The sequence below is a fragment of the Benincasa hispida genome, chromosome 10 (genome assembly GCF_027475165.1).
Source record: "Benincasa hispida cultivar pf3 chromosome 10, pf3_genome.v1.1, whole genome shotgun sequence".
NCBI lineage: Eukaryota > Viridiplantae > Streptophyta > Magnoliopsida > Cucurbitales > Cucurbitaceae > Benincasa > Benincasa hispida.
Genome location: NC_143487.1, coordinates 18209347 through 18234828, shown reverse-complemented (window position 1 = coordinate 18234828; position 25482 = coordinate 18209347). Strand labels below are relative to the sequence as shown.

The 25482-nt window shown below is 34.6% G+C and overlaps 2 protein-coding genes and 1 pseudogene across 4 annotated transcripts; 1 reads left to right on the top strand and 2 right to left on the bottom strand.

Moving 5' to 3' along the window:
• The first annotated feature begins 8457 nt into the window (after window positions 1-8457).
• Window positions 8458-17914, top strand: LOC120088326 (S-adenosyl-L-methionine-dependent methyltransferases superfamily protein). 3 transcript variants are annotated; one of them, XM_039045544.2, is made up of 8 exons: window positions 8458-8772; window positions 9082-9307; window positions 9391-9525; window positions 9886-10108; window positions 11030-11216; window positions 16328-16512; window positions 17231-17368; window positions 17618-17914. In XM_039045544.2, the coding sequence occupies exons 1-8, from the start codon at window positions 8676-8678 to the stop codon at window positions 17744-17746; spliced, it is 1320 nt and encodes a 439-aa protein (XP_038901472.2). In that variant the 5' UTR covers window positions 8458-8675; the 3' UTR covers window positions 17747-17914. The 3 variants fall into 3 exon arrangements, 2 of the variants coding, with proteins under 2 accessions (XP_038901472.2, XP_038901471.2); XR_016524160.1 differs by having other exon boundaries at window positions 8560-8772; window positions 9079-9307; window positions 17228-17368; XM_039045543.2 differs by having other exon boundaries at window positions 8562-8772; window positions 9079-9307.
• Window positions 12626-13697, bottom strand: LOC150033155 (uncharacterized; annotated as a pseudogene).
• On the bottom strand, window positions 17861-21279 carry LOC120088328 (ALA-interacting subunit 3-like). Its single transcript, XM_039045546.2, has 8 exons — window positions 20636-21279; window positions 20122-20180; window positions 19952-20026; window positions 19738-19851; window positions 19488-19558; window positions 18964-19261; window positions 18515-18804; window positions 17861-18075 (listed from the first exon to the last, which is right to left on the bottom strand). The coding sequence occupies exons 1-8, from the start codon at window positions 20718-20720 to the stop codon at window positions 18021-18023; spliced, it is 1047 nt and encodes a 348-aa protein (XP_038901474.1). The 5' UTR covers window positions 20721-21279; the 3' UTR covers window positions 17861-18020.
• Window positions 21280-25482: the final 4203 nt, after the last annotated feature.

Below are 25482 nucleotides of genomic sequence, written 5' to 3'. Positions count from 1 at the left end.
GTGACAACTTGTTGTGTCGGGATATCAATTTTTTATGAAACATTTACAACTGGTTTATGTGACTTAGTTATTTTCTTTGCATCTTTAAATGCATCTGGTAATTGATATTTTGCGAATGAATTATTTTCTGAACTTCAAGTTCACATTGATCTGTACGAGGATCTAAATGAGACAATAACGATGCATTCCATGTAATTTCTTTTTCCAACTTCTTAATTCCTCCCCTTAATGTAGGAAATTTGTCTCATTGAGATGACAATTAGCAAATCGTGCAGTAAATACATCACCCATCAGAGGCTCAAGATATTTAATAATTGATGGGGAATCATATCCAAATATATTTTTAACCTTTTGAGGACTCATCTGAGTACATTGTGGTGGAGCAATTAGAACATATATTGCACATCTAAAAATTCTCATATGGAAAATATTTGGCTCATCCAGAAGCTAAACGAGTACTTATAATAAGTTGTTGGCCTAATGCGTACAAGTGACGTTGCATGCAAAATAGCATGTCCTCATACAAATGAAGGAAACTTATCTCTCATAAGTAATTCTATTGCAATTAATTGCAAACGTTTTATAAATGATTACGCTAAACAATATCATGTATGAACATGAGCTACAAGATGTTCAACACTTATCCCAATCAACATACAATAATTATCAAAAGCTTGGGATGTAAATTCACCAGCATTATCAAGACGAATGATCTTAATTGTATAATCAGGAAATTGTGCTCTTAACTTAATTATTTGAGTAAGTAATCTTGCAAATGCAAGATTTCGACTTGATAATAAGCACATGTGTGACCATGCTGGATGCATCTATTAATACCATAAAATATCTAAATGGTCCATTTGGTGGGTTAATGGGTCCACATATATCACCATGAATTTGTTCAAAAAATGCAGGTGATCTAGTCCCCACTTTAGCTGATGATGGTTTAGTTATCATTTTTCCTTAAGAGTAAACATCACATGATAATTAATTAGATTGAAGAATCTTATGGTTTTTCAATGGGTGTCCATTTGAATTCTCTATAATTCTCCTCATCGTTACAGATCTTGGATGACCCAATCGGTCATGCCAAATTGTAAATATGTCTGGATTCATGTACTTCAAGTTCATTGTTGCATATGTTTCAATTACTTGTATATGAGTATAATACAATCTAGAAGATAAAACAGACAACTCTTCCAATATACGTTTTTCATCTTAGACAGTGGATATGATATATAGATATTCCACATTATTCTTACTATCAATCTCAATATGATAACCACTGCAACGTATATCTTTAAAACTTAGAAGATTTCTTTTTAATTGACTAGAGAACGATACATTGTCAATTGTAAATTTTGTTCCTTTAAGCAAAATAATATTTGCTTTTTCAAAACCTTCGATCAAGTCTGCAAATTCTGATATTGTATTACTTTTACTTTCAGCATTGTCAATTTGGAAAAATTATTTTTTATTTGTAAATATTGTGTGTAGTTGCACTGTCTATCAGACATAGATCTTCTTTGCTCATTTTTTAAACCCAACATATGAAAATGATCCATGTTTCTTCATTAAAAGAAAATAATTACAATAAGAAAAACAACACTTAAAACATGCAAAAGTTACTAAAACAAACATGAAGATAAATAAAAGAAAACAACAACATTAAATCTAGATATTCTCAAAGTCAAAAGAAACATTTGATGTGCCACCAACTGTGCCAATTTTCTCTTCAAGAGATTCAAAGAAGTCTGTCACATCCAAATTTGTCGTGTGGGATGAGTCAAATATGTCATTATCCTGGTATGCAAAATTTGCTTCCACATTTTTCTCTTTTTCCTTTAGGGAGACTTGATAGAGGTCAACTAAGTGTTTTGACGTACGACAGGTGCGTGACCAATGGCCAGTCATTCCTCATTGGAGGCATTTATGTTCAACACTATTTTAACTTTTATCTTATGAAGTTTTTCCTTTGTGCCATCATTTTGTGTGGTTCTTTTGAAATTTGAATGATTAGAATAACCACTACGAAAATAATAATTATTTCTTCCTCTGCCACGGTCACACCTTGACCGCGACCGCAACCACGACCTCGACCACGATTATTATTAGAATTCACAGCATTTACTTAAGGGAATGGTGTTGTTCCGGTTGGTTGAGATTCATGATTTTTCATCTATAACTCATTATTTTGTTTGGCCACAATAAGACATGAAATTAATTCAGAATACTGTTTAAAATCATTCTCTCGACATTGCTAATGCAGGAGCATATTTGAGACATGAAATGTATAAAATGTCTTCTCTAACATATCAGCATCAATAATTTATCTCCACATAACAACAATTTTGAACTGACTTTAAATAATGCGAAGTTTTAATTACTTACCGATTTGAAAACTTGTTGCCTCAAGTGCATCCATTTACAACAAGTTTTAGAAAGAATAGTTGTTTTTTTTATGACCATACCTCTCTTTCAAATTTTTCCACAAGATACGAGAATCTTTTATTGTAAGATACTCAATTTTCAATCCCTCGTGGGGATGATGACAAAAAAAAAAAATCATAGCTTTTGTTTTTTTCTGACTGGATGTCGTATTTTATTCTTTATTTGTTTCTCCCAAGTTCATAGTGTCCAGGTGAATTTCGGCATCGAGCACCCATGACAAATAATTATTGCCATTAATGTCAATGGTTGCGAATTATAATTTTGTAAGGTTTTTCATGACAATACTATCATAAAATATTATATTTATATTATAAATTTAATATGTACTAAATATGAAAAATTGAAGGATCTCATATCTAAGAGTTCCATGAGTGCGTTCAGATCGCTCCGATCTCACTGTGACCGAAATTCATATTATACGTTCAATACATACAGTTATGCAAACAAATCTTAATTAACGGCATGCTAAGACAAAGATATAATAAGATGAGAATTCCATACCAGTTGAAGACCGTCTTCGAAACTATCGCATAGCATAAATGCTTATCGTTTAGGAGGAGCTACATGATCGTGTAGGATTTACTGAACGATCGTTTAGGAAAAGGTATACGATCGTTTAGCAAAACCGGCACACTATATAATCGTTTAGAGAAGCTATCCGATCGTGTAGGAAATAACGTGCAATCGATTAGGCGCGAGGTAGACGATCGTTTAGGCAGAGAGTGCTATCATATAGGCTCTCGAAAACACTTAAGCGATCGTTTTGCTTTCTACCATCGCGCGCTCTCTTTCTTTCTTTCTTTCTTTTTTGGACGACGATTGAACGTTCACTTAAAAAATGAAACGATTTCATTTTTTTATTTCATCGGTTACAATAACCGACTCATTCCTACTAACTCACGTCCAAACACGATTTTTGGGTTAATTATCATATAATCAATCAATTAATTAATTAATAAATATAATCATATTATATTTTTATCCTATAGTTTGATATCACATATCTACTATAGTATTTTCTCCTCTACTCGACTTTATCCAAGCTACCCAGGGGACCTAATGGACCTGTGGCTTGAAGCTCCAACGGTCCGTGAATAGCTGACTAAACTATTTAGCCACGAGATCCACCATCCGTTAACTATCAGACATTCTACTAAAAACCAACAGTTGAACTCTTCTTATCACAGATATATTTCTATATCCATCGGATATGACCAATCACGAGTACGATGACCCTTCACAGATGCTCGTAAGTACAACTGGACCAAATTACCGTTTTGCCCTTGTAGTTACATCTCACTCCTTAAGTACCACTAATTCCTCTAATGAACAATACAACATGGTCCAACTATGTGTGAACACCTCTCAGGCTAAGAGAATGTGTGTGGCGCCACATCGTTCAAGCCCCGAAATCAGCCCTTAAGGGAACTATCTATCTACTTATCCCTACCTCGGGGAATGAGTGAATTCCATCTTATGTAGCTGAGTTCCCAGCTCCCAAATCAGACGAATCCTCAAAATGGTAGATTTGAATCGGTGACCTGGCCACTCGTACTCATACAAATCAAATGATCGCCCTCAATGGCAGGAGTTCCCAACTCACTCAGGATTAAGGTCATGTTACCTATGGTCATCATAGTGAAGTGAAGTCTCTGTCATGAACGGTGTTATATAACGAGACGTTGACACTTCGTGGTCAGGTCTTATACAAACTCTATGTATAGGACGCCCCCGCTCGCATGTCCCCAACATGAATGATCAGGATCAGACCATCCGTGACAAGTCACAACACTTGTGATCATTCCACAAAGCGGGCCGCATCCATAGCGTTACCAAGATAAAGTTTCCCTCCTATATCCATATACTACAGACCATTTTGGTTATCACTTGAGACATGATCCACTTATATGTCACCACATACATGTTTGAGTCACATACAAATAACCAGGGATTTTATGTTTATTGGTTTGTGGTAAAGCAAATAAAACAAGTAACCTAGCAAAAAACTAGATGTGAAGTAAATATCATATATTATACAACACAAGCGTTCGTACATACTGTTTACAAACTACATGACACGAGACTTTAGGGCATCAACCCTAACAAAAATAGCATTTAATTTATTAATTATAACAAAGAGAGAAAAATCGACATATCTTTAGGACCTATCTTTAGCGGAAAAAACGATAGGAGCTCCTGTTGATAAAGTGTTATGAAATTGAAGAGCACAACGGGAATACAAATATGAAAAAATATAATATAATAATAAATAAAAACTAAAATTATAAAATTGAACAATAGGAAATTTTAGTGGAATTTGATGTGGATTTCTCACCAATGGGTATATCATTTTAATATCCACCAAAGGCCACTATTTATAGGCAAAGACACAAGTAGGATGTGGACTTACATGGACACCAAACATGAATTACTACAAAGCACATGAACGATATGAATGGTGATGATGACCTTTGGAACACTAAACAATGAACATCTATTTTTTTTTTAATTATAATATTCATAGTAGACTTTAAAATTTTAAAAAATGTTAATATTTTTAACACTCTAATAAATTATCAATCGAAATATCATTAAAAAAAATTTCTCTTGTATGTCAAATGGATTATGGTGCATTGACGCAAATTCAATGAAATAGATAGAGAAAAATAACATTATAGCCGTTTTAATTATGGTCCTATTTGGTAATTTTGTTTTTATTATTTTTTCTTTAAATTAAGTTTATCGATATATTACTTACGCCTTTAAATTTATTCCTTTATTATCTATTTTTTATTAATGATTTAAAAAATCAAGTCAAAATTGAAAACTAAAAACATAAACTCCGTTTGATAATTATTTTATTTTTTGTTTTTGTTTTTAAAAATTAAACCTATTTCATCCTCATTTCTTACGTAGTTTGTATCTTTCATAAGTACAATGGTTGAATTCTTAGCCAAATTCCAAATTCCAAAAACAATTTTTTTAAAACTACTTTTTTTTTTTTTAGTTATCAAAATTTGGTTTGATTTTTTATACCATTGGTGAAAAAGTAGATAACAAATGAAAAAATTTGGAAATAGAAGTAGTTCAATAGGCTTTATTTTAAAAATAAAATGGTTACCAAACGAGGCCTTAGCTTTTAAAAACTTGTTTTTTTTTTGTTTTTTGTTTTTTGTTTTTTGTTTTTTGAATTTGACTAAGAATTTGATCATTGTACTTAAAAGAAAAATACAAATCATTGTGAGAAATTGTGAGAAAATATGCTTAATTTTTTAAAAAAAAACAAAAAACAAAAAACAAAACGGTCACCAAGTTGGGCTTAAATTTATGAATTTTTGCAAAATTATTTAAAGACTAATTTGTGCATTGGTCAATCTTCTTTTTTGCGTGTGAGCACGAAACACGTCAATGGAAGTTTAATTGATGGTAAAATTTTATCATTAGTTAAATTTGCAATACTTATTTAAGTTCATAGTCCAATTGGATGAAATATAAAAAATTAAGGTTAAAATTGATGCAACCTAACAAGGGTAGGGTTTTGGGTTTTTTTTGGCTAAATATAGAAGAGAGATAGAGACAAAAATGATGATGGGTTTTTAAACGAGTTGTCTTTAGAATATATATTTTTTTCTTTTAAATCCAAAAATTGTAATTGGAAGATCCAACCCTCACATATGCTATGATAATTTGTATCTTATACATTGAGTTAAAACAGACATTTGACACACACACTTGTTTATGTTTAAATGTGTTTAACATTGGACTGGAAGTCGAACCATCGACTTTTGAAATTGTAATTGACGCATAAACCATTAAATTAAAAATAAACTCTTGGTATACATTCTATAAAAATAACCAAGGCAAAAATTTAAGAACCAAAAGAGTTAGTAAGAAGAGCAGGGTCTACCCATGAGATGATCTTCAAGCCATCTAGCTGAAAACTGAAAATGTTTAGCATGAGCAGCTAACTCATGCACAACAAAATTACTCTTGTGGTTGGTCCAAAGGAAACCATAAACAGAACCACGATAACGAAAAGCCTGTACTGCATTAACGAAAGCCTAAACCTTGTTTGTATAATTCCCAAACAAAAGATTCTAAAGAATTTTGGAATCAGATTCGACCCAAATCGGGACAATGTCGGCCCCAATGAGCTACACCAAACCCATAAAAAACGAAGTGATTCTCCATAGTAAATAAAAAATTACCACTCCTGTCACGAACAATGGCATCGATACCCACTTCACCATCGAAGAAAGCCACATTTAGAATGTTGAGGGGAGAGGCAGACTAACAAGACAAGCTCTCATCAACGAGGGAAGAGAGATACACATTTATTTATCTTTAAATATATGATATATATATTCAATCCACCAATTGAGAAAAATAGGAGACATATATTTGATATCCTTAACTAGTTGACTTAAATTCGAGTTGCTGCCATTCCAAATTCAACAAACTTAAACATATTGTTTGATATCAAATTAAATTTTCAAAGTATCTATGTTGTTGAAAAAGTGAAACAACTCTTTCTAACCATGTTAAAAACATTTAACAAACACAACTTTAATTTTATTCATACGAAGGTCTAATACAATATTAATTTATAAGAAAATAGAAGAACGATTTGAAAGGATGTGTATGCAAATTGGACATATTTAACACAAATCTAAAAAAGGACCTATCAAATATAAAACAAAAACCTTAATGCATATTATAACACTTTTGAAAATTAAAAAACTATATAAACACAAATTTCAAGGTTAAAGGTCTAAATACACAATAATTCATTATAATTAAAAAGTGAAAAAAAGTACGTTAAACCACTCATATAAAACATGCTTCATTTTTTTTTTTTTTGAGTTCACCAACATGGTAATGTTATAAAATTATCCCAACTCTCCCAATTAGAGTATATGTATTAACCGTTGAATAACACAAAACATAACTCAATTATTGTCAACATGAATAGCGAGAGAAAGTGATAGGTTAAAATGGTGGGTTATAGTGGACGTGGAACCAACGAGTAAAAAGAGCGATTGAGTCCAACTCAGAGTAGGACCTTCCCTTGAACCTAATTATTGTCAACATGAATAGCGAGAGAAAGTGGTAGATTAAAACTGTGGGTTACAGTGGACGCGGAGCCAACGAGCAAAAAGAGTGATCGAGTCCGACTCAGAGTAGGACCTTCCCTTAAACCTATATTTAACACAAATCTAAAAAAAGACCTATCAAATATAAAACAAAAACCGTAATGACATATTATAACACTTTTGAAAATTAAAAAACTATATAAACACAAATTTCAAGGTTAAAGGTAAATACACAATAATTCATTATAATTAAAAAGTGAAAAAAGTACGTTAAACCACTCATATAAAACATGCTTCATTTTTTTTTTTTTTTTTTTTTTGAGTTCACCAACACGGTAATGTTATAAAATTATCCCAACTCTCCCAATTAGAGTATATGTATTAACCGTTGAATAACACAAAACACAACTCAATTATTGTCAACATGAATAGCGAGAGAAAGTGATAGGTTAAAATGGTGGGTTATAGTGGACGTGGAACCAACGAGTAAAAAGAGCGATTGAGTTCGACTCAGAGTAGGACCTTCCCTTGAACCTAATTATTGTCAACATGAATAGCGAGAGAAAGTGGTAGATTAAAATTGTGGGTTACAGTGGACGCGGAACCAACGAGCAAAAAGAGTGATCGAGTCCGACTCAAAGTAGGACCTTCCCTTAAACCTAATTATTGTCAACATGAATAGCGAGAGAAAGTGATAGGTTAAAATGGTGGGTTACAGTGACGTGGAGCTAACGAGCAAAAAGGGTGATCGAGTCCGATTTAGAATAGGACCTTCCCTTGAACCTAATTCAATTGTTGGACAAAAACCCTCACCTAAACGACGAAAAAGACAGCTACCACATAACGGTTGGACAACCAACTAACCCAAAGAGACTATAAACTTGTCTATAAGTCCAACCGTAAACAGGCGAGGAAGGTAATAAAAAAAAAGAAAGAAGAAAAAACAAAATTCAACCATCTATCGATATTGAGGTTAGAAGGTCGAAAAAAAAAAAACTAAATTATTACATCACCTTCCAATTTAACCTTATCAAAGCACAAAGATTGGGTTTGGAACTGAATGTCATCTGAATTCCCGCTCAAGAGTTAAAATAGAGGGAGTCATTTCGCCTCATCAACAAACGCGGAAGCATGCAGCACCTTCAATCCCGCCTGCTAAAGTCTCTTGCCATCTCTTCCTCACCGGCCGCCTCCACAATCCAAGAAATTGCTTCTACTTGCCCCAAAGGTCGGTGTACGATTTATATTTCTTACCTGCGAGATGAAAAACGAATGTCAATTGTCCCAAATCGTTTATGTTTGTTACCTACCTGTTAGCGAGCGTTTTAGCTTCTGGGTGCATCAAAATCCATGTTATTCGATGTATTCTGCAGTTTTTCATCTTAATTGCGCTTTTGAACTGATGATATTGATGGGTTACCGGAATTAAGTAGCTATGAGAATTGAAATATGGTAATGTCGATTGTGTCGAGCGATAGGTTTTGTTCTGTTCGATAGAAAAATTAGGTTGAAATTGTGTTGCATTTGGGGTTAGTAGGTTTGGCGAAGGTTGTGCTGAAAAAGGGGAAGGCACAGCTTTTTAAAGATGGGAGTCCAATGGTGTACAGTGGAGCTGTTGATAGAATAATTGGAAGGCCACCACCAAAAACTGGAGATGTTGTTCTGGTAGCCGATGGGACTGAAAAACCTATAGGATGGGGTTTGTATAATTCAGTTTCTATGTTTTCTGTTAGATTGATGCAGCTGGAAGAAGAGGCAGCTAGGTATTGAACTGACCAATGCTTGAATTCTGTGGTGAAGATCACCTTCTTTATACGGTGCTAAGATTCCAATTTATGCAATGCAGAGACTCTTCGTGCACATTGAATATGGAGAAGATGATCGAAACGAGGATAAATACTGCTAGAGAATTACGAAAGAACTTGGGACTTCCCTCGGCCAGTACGAATGCTTATCGTCTTGTTAATAGTGAAGGAGACAGGTAGCGACCTCAAGTATTATGCTCATGTCTTATACATTATGCATTCTATATCTGTAAAACTTGACTAATCTTTAGAGCTACCATCCATTGAACTTCCTTCTTTAAGCACGCTTGGAAAGTCATTCCAAACCAACCCATCTAACTGTTTATTTCTGTGTGTGTATGAATTTAGTGGGAGGGGTGTGTGAGGCTCTTAGACCGTAAAGACTTTCTTTCTACCATTTGCAAAAGCTCCCCTAGGCCCAAACTATCATCTTGATCTCTCTCATGTTTGGTTCTGAATCTTAGTTGTTTGTGTACTAGACACTATAGTAGCTTTATCCAAAATGTGTTACTATTTTATTTATTTATTTTTTGCAGACTGTCAGGACTAATTATCGATGTCTTTGGAGATTTAGCAGTGGTAGCATCATCTGCTGCTTGGGTGGAGAAGTACAAAGCTGAAATAGAGGATTGTGTCCGTGAAATTGATGAAATCAATCATGTGAAATGGAGACCATCGATGGACATTCTGAAAGAAGAAGGGATAGACGCGTCTGAATTAAAGGACACCAATCCGTCTACTTGTCCTGAAAGAACAAAGGTAGCAAATTACTGCAACTTTTGTATTGTTTCAAGAAATGTTCTTAAATATCCTTTTACGTGGCAAATATAAATGAATTCATTCTTTATTTATGTAGTTGCATTAGACATTGCTCTATTTAAACAAAATTAAGCAGCTCGATTCCATGAGGGTAACGACTCTCATGAGTCATGAATAGTGAATCATGATTTGATGCATTATGTTAGTGTTAAACAAAATTGTTCATTCTTCACCACCAATTCCATGAATGTGGATTTATGTCATGTTTATGGTAACTAAATGTTAAAAATGACTCCTTTTGATGAGTAAACTGATTTTACATGCATTTATAATCATTAATGGCTATCAAGATTTGAAATCTAGGAGGCAAGAATTTTGCTATATTAGTAATCCTTAGCCCCTCTGCGTATCTTCCCACTGGAATGTGTTCTACTTGGTGGGAATTCTTTGTAACAAGAGAAGCAATGAGGGTATCATGTTGTAAGGCCCCTAGTTAGGGAAATAATAAAATTATCATGAGAATATTAGTATGGTTATTAGAGGGGCATATTAGTAATTAGATAGTAAGTCTGTTAGGATTTTTAGTCATAAATAGAGGGCGTGGGTTGAGAGAAAAAGGTGTGAAGAATTTGGGATGAACATAGGCTCTTGGGAGAGGATTTCTCAGCCTTCTAGAATGTGTTGAGAGTGTTACTGTTACTATTCCTATAATATTTCAGTATATTTCTATATATTTTATATTAAAGTGTTTTTGAGTTCTCTGTGTGTCTTGAGTGTGTCCTTGTTAGGAGGTATCCTAATACATGTTAATGTATAAGATACTTCAGAAGTTATATAATACTGTTCAGCTTTGCCTGCAAATACATACAATAAAGTCTCCAGCAAATCACTTGAGATATTGAAAATGCCTTATTCTGATAGGTGACGGAGAATGACATTTTTTATGCCATTTCACTTGAAGGCCAAAAAACAGGTTTTTATGCTGATCAGCGTGAAAATCGTCATTTTATCTCAACAATTTCGGAGGGTCAGAAAGTTCTTGATCTCTGCTGCTACAGTGGTGGGTTTTCTCTAAATGCAATACGTGGTGGAGCTATTAATGTCACTGGTAAACAATTTTTCTTCTGTGTATATAACTGGAACCTTTCCAAACGTGGGTACATTCGTCTTTGATTAAAGTATCAAATGTTTAATATGTCGTGGCAAGGGCATTAAGAGTGTGTTTGACTCACAGAGTTGGAAAGTAGGAGTATGGAAATAGGAGTTCTTGAACTCAACTCCTTGTTTGGCCCAAGGAGTTGGTGGGTCCCACTACTAAAAACATCAATTTTACATTTTATGAACTCCTTACACGGTGGGTCATAGGAGTTTACAACTCCCTATATTTCATAACTTCTTACTATTCCACTCCTTACCCCAAACACCTCCTAAAAGCCTCTTTGTGTTTGGTTTGCAATCCAAAAATAGAAATTTGAAAACAATGGATTCAAAGAAAATAGAGTTGTATTTTATGTTTTCTGTCGAAAAAGGGTTGGTTTGCCCTAGGGGCTTATTTGTAATTCTCTTATGGGTCTAGGGCTTCCTGTCTGTCTATTTATTTGAGCAGTCTTCTTGTATTTCTATATTACTTGAATAATAAAAAACTAGTCTAGATCGTTGTTATTTCTCCCTGGCCTAAGGTTTTCCACATAAATTATTCGTGTGTTTCTTTTCTCCTTCCTCTTTTATTTTCATCATGGTATCAGAGCAAGGCGACGAAACCCTAGCCACCATTGATGAGTCTCCTTCGACGATCAATTTTGAGATAGCTGACACGATTAAGGAAGCTGTCCAACAGTACCTAGAGACTGCCTTACCTCGTCTTCTTCAACAAGTGAGTACCGCCGGACAGACAATCCAACCCGTCGACGGATAGATCGGGTCGTGCCCAGCCAAGGAGAATCGCGGACAGACTGAGTCACAGCCGGCTGTGGAGGAACGCACCCAGCCCCGATACGTCGACGATGCTCCAATCGCGTGTGGAAGGAACCCTATTGGAGCTGTCGATCTCCCGGGTGCAGAAGGAGTTCGGCGTCCAGATTTGAACGACGCCCAACCCTACTTAAGCAGCAGATCCGTCGACCTCCCAGGTGCGGACGACTTTCGGCGATTAGATTCGATCGCAGCCCAACCTTCCGCACACACCAGATCTGTCGACGGCTATGAAGCATAGACACCGATATGGATACGCGATACAGATACGGCGATTCGTCAATTTCTAAAAAACTAAGATATGGATACGTCTAAGAATACGTCATTTTTTTTTTTTTTTCATATATATAAATTTAACCATAAAGAAAGATACTAAAATGTAGTCCAAAACATAAGATATCAAATTAATAACATAAAAGTTCTTAGTACAAAGACAAACTAGAGAAACTTGAAATATTATCACTTTGTCCTACCACAAAGTTCTTAGTACAAACCAAATTAGTAACATAAAGACTAGAAAATAGAAAAACTTGAAACACTCAAATCTTAAATCACCATAATATCATCATCATCAACATCATTATCACTTTCACCACCACTATGATCTCCCAAAACATCAGCTTCTAACTCTGGTTCATCTAAAGATAAATTGGCTACTTCCAACATACCAACATCTTCAAAAGAATCAAAACTATCTCCAGCAATGTCCCATGCTTTCGTCTCTCCTCTTGAATATTCTGGAGTACCCCTTGACAAAAGGCGTAAATTGCTGTGAATATATACCAAATCTTCTGCACGTTGAGGTGTCAATTTGTTCCTTTTGAGAGAGTTAATAAAAGAGTATGTGGTCCAATTTCTCTCACAACAGGATGAGGAAGAAGGTTGCTTGAGTATTTTCAATACAATTGGTTGAAGCATTGGGGCATAGACACCATGAGTGGCCCACCAACTTATAGGACCAATTATACATCTTTGAGATATGGAATCAGGGTCACTGAAATCTCTCTAGATTTGGTAGAAAAGTTTGCAAACTCTATGTTCACTTTTGCACGATCCCCAGGGTCACTAAAATATTTCTTAAAACACTTCATTCTCTCTCGAGATAGTTCGATATCTTGGTGTGGGGCCACTCGATTAGGGGACTCTAAAAGCCATTCTTCACTATAGTACCTAAAATAGATTAAGGTTAGAATATAAGATGGATAAAATATATATATATAATGAAAAGATAAACAAGATGGTGTAATTAAGTACCTCGGATTCAAGGAGTGTGCTAAACAATGAAGTGGAGTATTGTTTTTATTCTAGCGATCAATGAGAATATTATAAACCACGTCATAAAAAGAGGAAAAGTCACTAGGTTCAGTTGGTTTCAATTCTTCATGTTATAAATAATTGCCTTCACCTTTACAATCATTTCACCCCACATATCAATCACCAAATGTAGACAAGGTGCATCTGTATCACAAGCTCTAATCATGTCATAGATAGGTGTAGTGAGGGCAAGAATATAATCAATTTTGTCCCACCATAAATCGTTAAGCACCAAATCCTTCACACGCCTTGCCTTTACCACATCATTTTCCCTATAATTTGCCCATTTATCATTGATGACCATGGCTTGTAAACCACCTTTAATAAGTTTAAACCTCTTAAAGCATGATGATAATAGATGCAAAGCGTGTTTCAGCCACAAAGCAATTTCAGAGATACAAATTTTTGTGTTTGTGAAAAATTCTATTATGAATCATTCGATGCGGCTTGCCATGTTTAATGAATTTGTATCTCTGAAATTGCGTTCTGTGGCTGAAACACACTTTGCATCTATTATCACCAGTTCATGAGTCTGACTTGGTCTCAGTCCCAGGTATGAACATCCCTGTTTGTGATACTGATGATTGTGTTGAGATTAATAATTGCAGAGTGGACAGAGATATAGAGATAGGTGAAAATGATGAGAAAATAGAGGGAATTGAGGAGGATGGAGAAACTAATGGAAAAGACAACACTGAGGAAATAACTCCAGCAAACGAGAACAGTGGAAGGGAAGGTGATTGTGTGGGAAGTCCTTCTAAAGAAAGATCCATAGATCAGACGGCTAGCTGCAGTAAGAAACTTGGAAAAGAGGAAAACCGTGATGCGTCTCTCGATCTTCCAATTGCCTTGAGAAAAGGGACTAGGTCATGTACAAAGTTCCCTATGCATAGTTACATTACATATAGTAACTTATCTCCCGAGTTCAAGGCTCTCACTACCAGTCTAGATACGGTAATGGTTCCAAGTAATATACATGTTGCCATGGAAACTCCTGAGTGGAAGGCTGCAGTTATGGAAGAAATGAGAGCTCTAGAAAAAAATGAGACATGGGAACAGGTTGCTCTTCCTGAGTGGCACAAGACCGTTGGATGTAAATGGGTTTTTACTATCAAGTACAAATCCGATAACTCAAGTGACAGATATAAGGCGAGACCGGTAGCCAAAGGCTTTACTCAAACCTTTGGTATTGATTACTCTGAGACATTCTCTCCTGTGGCCAAACTCAAAATGATCCGGGTGCTGTTATCTGTTGCTGTTAATAAAGATTGGTCTTTATAACAATTGGATGTGAAGAATGCATTTCTTAATGGAGAACTTGAAGAAGTCTATATGAGCCCTCCACCCGGCTTCGAAAACCAGTTTAAGCATCGGGTTTGTAGATTGAAGAAGTCAATGTATGGGCTGAAACAGTCTCCAAGAGCCTGGTTTGACAGATTCATCACGTTTGTTAAAGCATAGGGGTATGATCAGGGGCACTCAGACCACCCGTTATTTACAAAGAAGTCTGGTTCAGGAAAGATCTCACTACTTATTGTGTATGTAGATGACATTGTTCTGACCGGTGATGATACTGATGAAATTATGAGACTTAAAACAAAGATGGCTAAAGAATTTGAAATTAAAGATCTGGGAAAATTGCGATACTTCCTTGGGATGGAGGTGGCTTGGTCGAAGGAGGGTATCTCTGTCTCACAACGAAAGTATACTTTGGATTTCCTTAAAGAAACAAGAATGACTAGGTGTAAACCTGTAGACACCTCTGCAGAGTATAATGCCAAACTGAGTAATAATGTTAACAATGGAGCCCCTGTTAGTAAAGAGAGATATCAGCGATTTGTCGGGAAGTTGATATATTTATCTCACACGAGACCTGATATATCTTATGCCAGAGTGTTGTCAGTCAGCACATGCAAGCTCCCTATGAAGAACATATGACATCCGTCGAACGCATTCTACGGTATCTAAAGGGTACTCTTGGAAAAGGCCTTCTGTTTAGGAAGTCTAGTAAATGTGGTATAGAAGCATATATTGATTCAGACTGGGTTGGGTCTACTGTTGATAGAAAGTCTATGTCTGGGTACTGCACTTTTGTCTGGGGCAATCTGGTCACTTGGAGAAGTAAAAAACAGGGAGTGGTTGCCAGAAGTAGTGCAGAAGTCGAGTACAGGGTCATGAGTTTGGAGATATGTGAAGAAATCTAGTTGAAGAAAGTGTTGACAGATCTTCGACAAGACAGTGAGCTTCCAATGAAATTGTTCTGTGACAATAAAGCAGCAATAAGTATTGCCAACAATCCGATCCAGCACGATAGGACCAAACACGTCGAGATTGACAGACATTTCATTAAAAAAGACTGGACAATGGGAGCATATGTATTCCCTACATCTCTTCTAATCAGCAGATTGCAGATGTCCTTACAAAGGGGTTGTTAAGACAGAGTTCTGATTACTGTATCAGCAAGTTGGGTCTGATTGATATTTATGCCCCAACTTAAGGGGGAGTGTCGAAAAAGGGTTGGTTTGCCCTAGGGGCTTATTTGTAATTCTCTTATGGGCCTAGGGCTTCTTGTCTGTCTATTTATTTGAGTAGTCTTCTTGTATTTCTGTATTACTTGAATAATAAAAACCTAGTCTAGATCGTGGTTTTTTCTCCATGGCCTATGATTTTCCACGTAAATTATTTGTGTGTTTCTTTTCTCCTTCCTCTTTTATTTTCATCATTTTCAAGTATGTGATTAGTAACAGATTTAGAATTCAGATCTTAACTAAAACAACCGTTGAAAATGTGTTTATAAATACACTTATAAACAGTTTTTCTCTTTCCTAAAAAATATGTTTTTAAAATCTATTCATAATTTGCACTATCAGGATTCTCAACTCTTAAGCCTAAAGTACTACTGTTAACTTCTCTCATAAGTTCAATAATTATCAGGAATTGATTCATCATTGCCTGCTCTGGAGCTAGCAAAAGAAAATGTGATTCTTAATAGCATGGATCCGGAAAGAATATCATTTCTGAAAGCGGATGCCACTGCATTCATGAAGGATGCTCTATCTAGAAATGAATCTTGGGATATTGTCATTTTGGATCCTCCCAAACTAGCGCCACGGAAAAAGGTATCCTGCATTTGATCATTTGTCCTGTTGATAAATGTTTTTCAATTCTTGAACTCTATCATCTCACAAGTTAGAACCATGTGAAAATAGGTAAAGAGTGAACAAAAGTTTTTAATTTTTCAATTCTATTCACTCTTACAAGTTAGAATCACGTGAAATCCTATCAACTATTTGCTGTGGGTGCTTTTAAAAAAATGTTAGAAAGTGGTGGGTTTTAAGATGATATAATTTCTTAGTTCTCGTTATTTCATACGTAGAGGCTTGGGTGGGATTGGTATCTCAGCTCATCTTTCATAGAAGGGCGAGTGAACTGCTAATGAACTAATGTGAGGTTCAATCGGACTCGGTACTCGTTTGGGAACAGAAATCAAATGGACATATTTTGGTTTATTGTGGAGATTATTTTCTTTTGTTTTGCTGATTTTGTTTCATGAATATGACCTGTTTTTTTAGCATTATTTCATAAAAAATTACGAATTTATTAATGAAGAGCGATTCAATTTTACAGTATTAACATTTAGTCTTTACGGGTCTGGCCGAATCATAATTCTTGAATATAGTTTTGATTTCTTAATAAAAGAAAACAGGAAATGGGTTAAAAAATACCTTCTTGCAGGCCTATTTTAGATTGAATTTTTAAGTGCATAGAATTAAATTCATCGCCTGCTTAGCCATAACATTTGATTGTTGTATCATCCGACTAACTATAATTTAGTAGGTTCTGCAAACCGCATCAGGAATGTACAGGACTTTAAATTCATTAGCAATGCAACTCACAAGGAAAGGTGGTCTTCTCATGACTTGTTCGTGTTCTGGAGCAATGACACAAAGTGGGATGTTCTTGCAAATACTCCAGGCAAGTCTAATTCCACCGCACCCAAGAAATAAAAATATTTTTGGTTGGATCATTAGCCAGTTTGCAAACATTATTTGGTTTTATATTAGTTTCTATTCCCCATCATCTTGACTTTCAACAAAATGAAGAATGTAGTTTGCAACTATGAGCCATTTAAGAAAATTATCATACCTCTCATTAGAGAGGTGGATCGATTCATTTTGTTTAAGGAAACTAAACTGGTGTGTACTTGTCCCTTCTTTAAAATAGGGTGCAGCATCAATGGCCAAAAAGAAAATTACGGTTCTACGACAAGCAGGAGCAGCATGTGATCACCCAGTCGACCCTTCTTACCCAGAGGGTGCTTATCTTTCTAACATTCTTCTACGTGTACTCTAAACTTTACAGCGCCCTGCCCCCAACTTATTGCAGTTTTAAAGGTTGCTACCATTGATCGAAAGCGAGAAGCTATCTAACATAATGAGATACTGCATTTGAAGTTACACTATCATCTATCTGATACTTGCTCAACATCTTCATATAAAAAGGAAAACAAAAGTTTCATTACAACAATTTGTTAAACATCCTGCTCTTTCCTTTGTTTTCAATATGCTCACATCAAAATAATATTACAAATAAAATTACAACAAACCGTGTTCTAGCAGCTCCTGCTTCAGTGCCCACCTGGGTTTCTATTCCATGACAGATATGACGGGTCCCCAAGTCGCCTGAAATCGTTAGGAAATGACATTAGAATTTATAGCATTGGAAAAAACATGTTCATGCTTCAGTTCATTCACTGAACTTTAAAAAAAGCAGCAATTGAAAACTCCTAATCCTCAATTATCTAATGTATCTCATGCATCAAATATTGCTTTGTAAAATACCATTTCATTGGGACGGGTTATTTTGATGATGCTCCCCCCAATAATTCTTTTATAAAACACGGGCAAATAATAAGCAATGGAGTTATAAAGCCACAATTGAAACAGAGAAGTAGAGGAACATCACATGCAGATTGTTTACCTTGCATGATCAACGAAATAATAACGATCAAATTATAACACATTATGAAATATCAGATCAGACACAACACTAACTTTTGAAATTATGAATAAGATTAACCAATCATGGAGTTTAGGTCAAGTAGGGTTTCTGGTAAATTACCTTGGCTTAACAAGATAGACGACTGTGAAAGCCATTGCCAAAAAGAAGCATAACCCACCAACAGTAAGATAAGCAATTCCAAGAAAATCATTCTTCCCACCAAGCCAGCTAGTTGTAGAAAGGACAAGCTTTTTCTTGCCGTTAAAACTGTAAGTGTTGTAATTGTTCTCCAAAACCACATCTATTACATCATTTTTCTCAAGGTCGACCTCTATCTTTCCATACAACTTTCTGAATGTGGGAAGAGCAGCAGTTCGCATCCACACGATAAGGTCCTCCTGTTGACTTAACTGTAATTCATAATACAAAATACATGGTCAGGCAACTGGTCCACATCAACTTTGTTTCTTTCATGTTGGCAACAGTCATACCCCAAGTTCTAATGTCGAAAACAAAGCGCCATAGCTCATAAATGCAAAGGTTTAAGATAAAAACTAGTTTTGACTTACTGGTACTTTTTCATTTAGGGTTTTGCCTCCTTTCAAAGTACCATTCTGAAAGTTCTTGGGAAATACATTCTTGCCGAATTTGTGTTCCCGATCACTCTTCCATGAGATACCGACCTTATTCACAGCAACGTGCTTATTATTAAGGGTGAAGTTATAAGTATCATTAAACAAACTCCATGCTATCAAACCACAGGGAACAACTGGGCGCCCATTCACATTGTCTTCAGGCTTGCAAGAGCTTATATCATGCTCGCTGCCAGGATCTCTCAATTGCTTATCACTACGGCTCTGCACGTATCTGATTCACATGGCATCATGAAAATATTTGAGAATGAAACACCACCAAGTACAAGATTCAATCCATTTACAACATGAGATAAAAAATAAAAAAAAATAAAAAAATAAAAAAACAGCTGAGGAGGCCCCAAGCACTTATATGCAGAATATTAGAAGATAAAAACATATCAAGACTGACGTGAACTATCTAACTAGTCACATGATATACATAAAATAGGACAATGTACCTGCGGTGATTCTGATAGAAATTGTCAAGCTGGTAATAGACGTATATTGGTTGCTTCATACGTTTTGGCACCTATACAAAAAATAGATTGGAAAACACACGTTACTGTAGTGACTTTGAAAAAAATACTGATTCCAATACCTTACAAGTAATTATTTCTTTCATTAACTTCCAGACACCATAAGCTACTTTTAAAGCCTTTTGCATAAGTAAGAATCATTATGGAAACAGCTAGGCTGCCAGAATCTTACAGTAATGTTTCTGTGGCAAGTTTTAACTGCAGGGCCCTGTATGAATCCGACCTTATCGTTTCTAAATCTTTCTGGTATACACTCAGTTTCATAACGATCAATTATTTCAACGACCTAATGAAGAGGAAAAGCATCTGAAATCAGCTGAAGAACAAACTCGCCATGAAAATAAAACTAAAAAAGGAGGAAGAAAGGTATTCTTGATTGAACATACATCTCTGGAAGCAAACAAGGAAGCAACTCCAATGGGAACAAAGATAATGCTAACTAACATGAATGCGGAAATCACCTACACAAGAAGAGATTCCACTTTGATCCTTAGTTTCGATAACAATAAAGATAAAAGGAAATTTATATTAAAATAAGAACAACAATAAAGCGTACCCATCTTGGTGTGAGAATGGGTTTACACGCTGGAAGCTCCTGCTGGGTAAACCTCGAATCTGGAAAAGAATTTCATTTCAGTTTTCATAAATGGAAAACATTCAGAGCAGACGTGAAGAAACAGGAAATTTGTAAAAGCACAACAAGCCTAATCATCTCATCAGTTTCAGAAATTTCACCAAAGAATCGTACAAAGAACAGGGCAGAATCTAATTTACAAGCATACAGATATAAACGTTCATAATCCTCAATAACTAAGTACAAGATCCATAGATCAGCACCAATCAACGCCCGTAAAGTAAAGAAACCTAACCATTTAAAATCATTCAATTAGGCCTCAGAGAACGAAAGAAAAATCCAATACCCTTATCATTGGTTTGGTTGATATACTCATCAATAGTTCAATCAAAGGTTAAACGAGCGAAGAAGATCAATCAAAACATGAAAAAGCAAGTTACATGGCCTTCCAAAAAAGAAAATCACAAAATCAAATAAAAAATAAACGAAAACTCACATTTAGGCCGCTTCGAATTCCTTCTATTTGAAGATGAATCGTTCGATCCCGGACCTCCAGAGCTAGACGCGGTGTTGGAACTCATAATAGCTGGATTTCCTTTCGTCTGTAAAAGCTCTCAAACCCCAATCAGAAGGAAACCCAGTTATATAAAGACAAAAACAAAGATGGGTTCCGCGTCAAAACTTGATCCAAGTCTCGGAGACTTCAGAGAAAGGGACACAAAAACGATGGCTATTATGAAAAGAAAGATTGATTAAAAATTAGAAGGCTGAGTCTTTGCCCTTCTCATTGTTTGACTTTCAACCAAAAAGAGGGAAAATCGACAAAATTACTTGTTTAATCGTCTCTGAAATGCTCAAAAACAATCAAATTAATGAATGAATCTCTTTGTAAGACGGCAAAGACAAAGCAAACCCTTTCTTTCTCTCTCCTCTCCTTCTAGAATTAGAGAGAGGGGAGAAGGAAGGAATGAAGGAAGAAAGGGATTAGAAAGAAAAATGGAGAGAAAGAAGAAAAAACGTAGGGAAGGCAATGGACACAACGAAAAACAGGAACGTTTTGAACAATGGAAGAATCAAAAGCTACTCTAATTCTATTATTCAATTATCTCCCGTCTTTAATTCAAGGGTTTGTGTTTAATTAAACATCAATTTTGTATTTAATTAACTTAAACCATCCCCCTCCCTTCATTCACCTTTTCTTTCTTTGGAAATAAATTTTCTTCCTTTTTTTTTCCCTTAAAAAAATATTTTTATTTAAACACTTTTATAAGAACTTATTAAAATACACTTGATGAGCTATTTTGAGAAACACTTCATTTTTTCTAAAATAACTTGTTTTTTAAATTAAACACTTGAAAATGTATTTCAGATACACCTTAATCTTTGAACTTTAGTTTATAGCAATTTAATCAACGTACTTTCAAATCTGTAATAATTTAGTTCATATAATTTTTATTAAATTTCAATTTAGTCTCCATAATTTATAATTTGTAATGATTTAGTCTCTATCGTGAAAACATTTTACAAAACTAAAGGGTCCACTAAGTGGAGTTAATTTGTATGAGGTTAATGTGTGGAGTTAGTAAGTTTGTGTTTGAAACGTAGAATGGTAAGATTTGAGTTTCTCGATAATCATGAAAAGTAGATTAAGAAAATAAGATGAAGCTATTTGGTAAATGTAAGAAGTAGAGATAGAGGGCAAGATTGAGTTCCTATAAATGTGAAAAATATTTAAAAACTGAGAGTACTAAAAAATGGGGAAGATTGAGTTATTAAGTAAATGTGCAAATTTGAAAGTATTTACTAGCCAAAGGGCCCCTAGTGTTAGTTAAATTAAAAATAAATCTGATGTAAGTGGGTTTATTAAGCTACATGCGTAAGAAAATTCAATGAATCATATTAATATTTTTCCCAACATGATCTAAATCATTACACACGGTAAAGTATAATAACTAATTAATACTTATTAAAGTTTAGAGATTAAATTGCTATGAATTTAAAGTATAGAGACTAAATCGTTACGGACTAAATTGTTGCTTTCATGGAAGTTCAAAGACAAAAGTATTTTTAATCCATTTAATCTTAAGCTTTGCAAACTGTATCAATGTTAACCTTAAACTTTCAATTGCATCTCAAATAAGTATAGCAATATCAATTTTAAACTTTAAATAATGTTGTAATTTTGATATCTTAATAAGTTCTCGCTCTAATATCATTACAAATAAGTTAACTTATAAAACGCATGTATGATACAAAAATTGAAAAAAAAAAAAATTCAAAATAACAACAATAGTGAGCTATTTTTTATATAAAAAATGTAACGACCCGACCCCCTAGGACTTAAGTTAGGCCGTTACTAAATACATGCATGCATGTAACTCAAAACGACACTCGATTATGGTGAAATAAATGCTAATTAAATAAGGTAAGTTCAAAAGACTTTCATTAATTTCAAATATTAAAACAATAGTAGGGTATCCATAAATCATAAAGGATAATAAATAAGTCTGAAAAACGAATCTTAAAAATAAGTTTTAAATATCAAAACTAAAAGTTAAGAAAAACATGAAAAGAACTCTAAATTTCATGATGCAAAAGCGTAAAAAATAGTCCCAGTGGCTCGATCATGAATTTCGCTTGTCCATCGCCAGTGCATCTCTACCCTTACCTGAAACAATAACATGAGAAATAATGAGTATAAAATACTCAGTAAGTAACCCCACTACTGGGGTCAGGCTGAGCATCTATGTCCACTAGATACCCACCTCTGGTGAAACATATAACTGCTCTAGTCTTCATGGAACACATATGCACATGAAATAAGAAGGAGACTGAGTCCTATCCTACTGTAATTAAGTATGCCCACTACCTCGGTGAATCCCGAAAGAAGCACAAACTGGTGAATCCCGAAGGAAGCACAAATTGGTGAATCCCGAAGGAAACACAACTGGTGAATCCCGAAGGAAACACAAAATCTAATGGGCATCTAACTAATCAGTAAGGACACTTGCACAGTCTCAACATCATAATCATCACTGTACGAATCTATGACATACATATAAACCTCAACATCATGACTCTACAACATACACATATACCTCAACATCATGGTTCTACAACATACATGTATACCTCAACATCATCAGATCAAATACAACCATGGAAGCACATACCATCTCATACTAGCATTCAAGTGTCTATGTGCATAAATAAATAATTCGGATCTCGTAACAGAACATACTTTAATCATATTATACTATCAACCTTTCATGTTGTCATTCTGTCATAACCTTCATTTAACATGCTACCATACATCTAATGCCTGACCCGTGGGCAGTTCCAGTAGTAATATTACTTACCTTGATATTAGATCAAACCAAAAAGCAATTGAATCTTTGTAAAATTCTTGAATCCTTAATCAAGCCTAAACATAAAACAAGCTTTAAAATTAATAGTTAAGGCCAAATTCCAAAAACCCAAATATTATAAAATATTTCCAGATAACCTTACCTAAGGTGTGATCCAATTCAAATTCACCTTCCAAACCTCCAATTTTAAGTCCAAATAATTAGCAAACCAAACTCTTCTTCATCTTCAATGAAATTCTTGAATCAACCCCTTAATCATAATTTGAAATTAGGCTTACATGATTAAAACTTGAATTAAATACATACTTCACTACCAATGTCTCAAATAAATTATCCATATATAGCTTCGTCAAAAATCACTTCCAAATGACTTTACCAAAATTTCTCAACAACCAAAATTAATCCACAAGAGGGTAATCAAAGCATAAAACTTACCAAAACTTGCTAAAACAAACTACAACTTCACTGAACAACACCTCAATACCTTGATAAATTTGAATTCAAAGTTGAAACACAATGGGTATCAACCAATTGATGCCAAAAGTAAATGAGTATTCAATAATCAACTGAAAACAAACCCAAACGACAGAAATTTTACCCAAATCGATAGATCAAGTGACGACAAAAGTGAATGACGCTTGAGCAGTGGTGGACGGAGGTCATGAAGAAGAAACTGACGCAGCGACTTTGGGCGGTGTCGGACAGGCTCACGAACGTGAGGAAGAAAAGGGGGTGGAGTTTGACTTTTTATAAAAAAAAACAAAACAATAATAATAATAATAAAACAAAAAAAGAAGTAAATATAATTACATTTAATTCCTTTCCGTTTTATACTATTAAATTCCTTTCTGTTTCAAAAGAAAATTAATTCCTGCCATTAATTTTCTATTTGAATTTCAAATTGAATAATTTCACACCAACAATTAAATTCCCACACTTATACTTGAAGTCAAAATTCCAAAAATGCCCTCTAACTAATAACAATTACTGAAATTCCAAATAATAAAGTTACTGAAATTACATTATTACTAAAAAAATATGCGGGGCGTTACAAAAAAATATGGATTTTGGCAATGTCTTTCAGGGGCTGTTTGATGGGTGGGTGGGTTTGGGTAAGCCCACCCGGTATTTGATGGACGTTTTCCCTAAAACGGTTTACCTCCTCGTTTCATGCCCCAATCTTGCAGGTTTTAATTATTCTGCTCTCTCTCTTCCCATCACGTGTAAATAATCATAACTATCTCTCTCTTCTCATATTTCCCTTTTTTCACTGTTTCGTTTGTCTTTTTCGTTCGTCTCTTCATATTTCCTCCAACTGGAATGGATTGTATTTCTCTTCATCTCTTTGCTTTGATTTCTCCATATGTCTTTTTTTTGTGTGTGTGTGTGTGTGTGTGTTTTTTTTTTTTTTTTTTTTTTTTTTTTTTTTTTTTTAATTTCTTTGTATATCTATTCCTCTCAGACTTATTTGATTTCTTCTTAGATCAGTTACATATGAACGATTTTCTTGTAAATCTAACAATGTTTCAGTAGATCGAACCATTTTCTTGGTAGATCTAATTATTTTCTTTGAAGATTTTATAGTGGATCTAATTTTCTTTTTCGATTTCACATTTCAACGCCGAATATTTGTACATTGTTCTCTTAATTTCGTCGTGCCATATTCTTCATTGAATGTTTGCTATTCTTTCTTGTATATTTGATTTTTCGATTCCAGAGTGTTTTGATTTATCTTGCTTGTTTGTGACTACCTAGGGTTTACTCCTATAATTTTTCTTCCTCTTATAATTACTGTCCATTGTTTCTTTATTGCATGTTTGATTTTCTTTCTTGCATGTTTGCTTTTTCGATTCCAGAGTGTTCTGATTTATCTTGCATGTTTGTGACTACCTAGGGTTTGCTCCTATAATTTTTTCTCCTCTTACCGTTACTATCCATTGTTGTTTCCCCTTACAATCCATCTCTGTTTCCTGCT

Excerpts from the sequence above, each read along its gene's own strand:
- LOC120088328 (XM_039045546.2), bottom strand. The coding sequence starts at position 20,720 with ATGAGTTCCAACACCGCGTCTAGCTCTGGAGGTCCGGGATCGAACGAT. Across the intron at positions 20,027-20,121 it reads CCATTCTCACACCAAGATGG|GTGATTTCCGCATTCATGTT; the intron begins GTACGCTTTATT and ends CTTCTTGTGTAG. Across the intron at positions 19,559-19,737 it reads CTTGCCACAGAAACATTACT|GTGCCAAAACGTATGAAGCA; the intron begins GTAAGATTCTGG and ends TTTTTTGTATAG.
- LOC120088326 (XM_039045543.2), top strand. The coding sequence starts at position 8,676 with ATGCAGCACCTTCAATCCCGCCTGCTAAAGTCTCTTGCCATCTCTTCC. Across the intron at positions 8,773-9,078 it reads TGCTTCTACTTGCCCCAAAG|TAGGTTTGGCGAAGGTTGTG; the intron begins GTCGGTGTACGA and ends ATTTGGGGTTAG. Across the intron at positions 9,308-9,390 it reads CTGGAAGAAGAGGCAGCTAG|AGACTCTTCGTGCACATTGA; the intron begins GTATTGAACTGA and ends TATGCAATGCAG.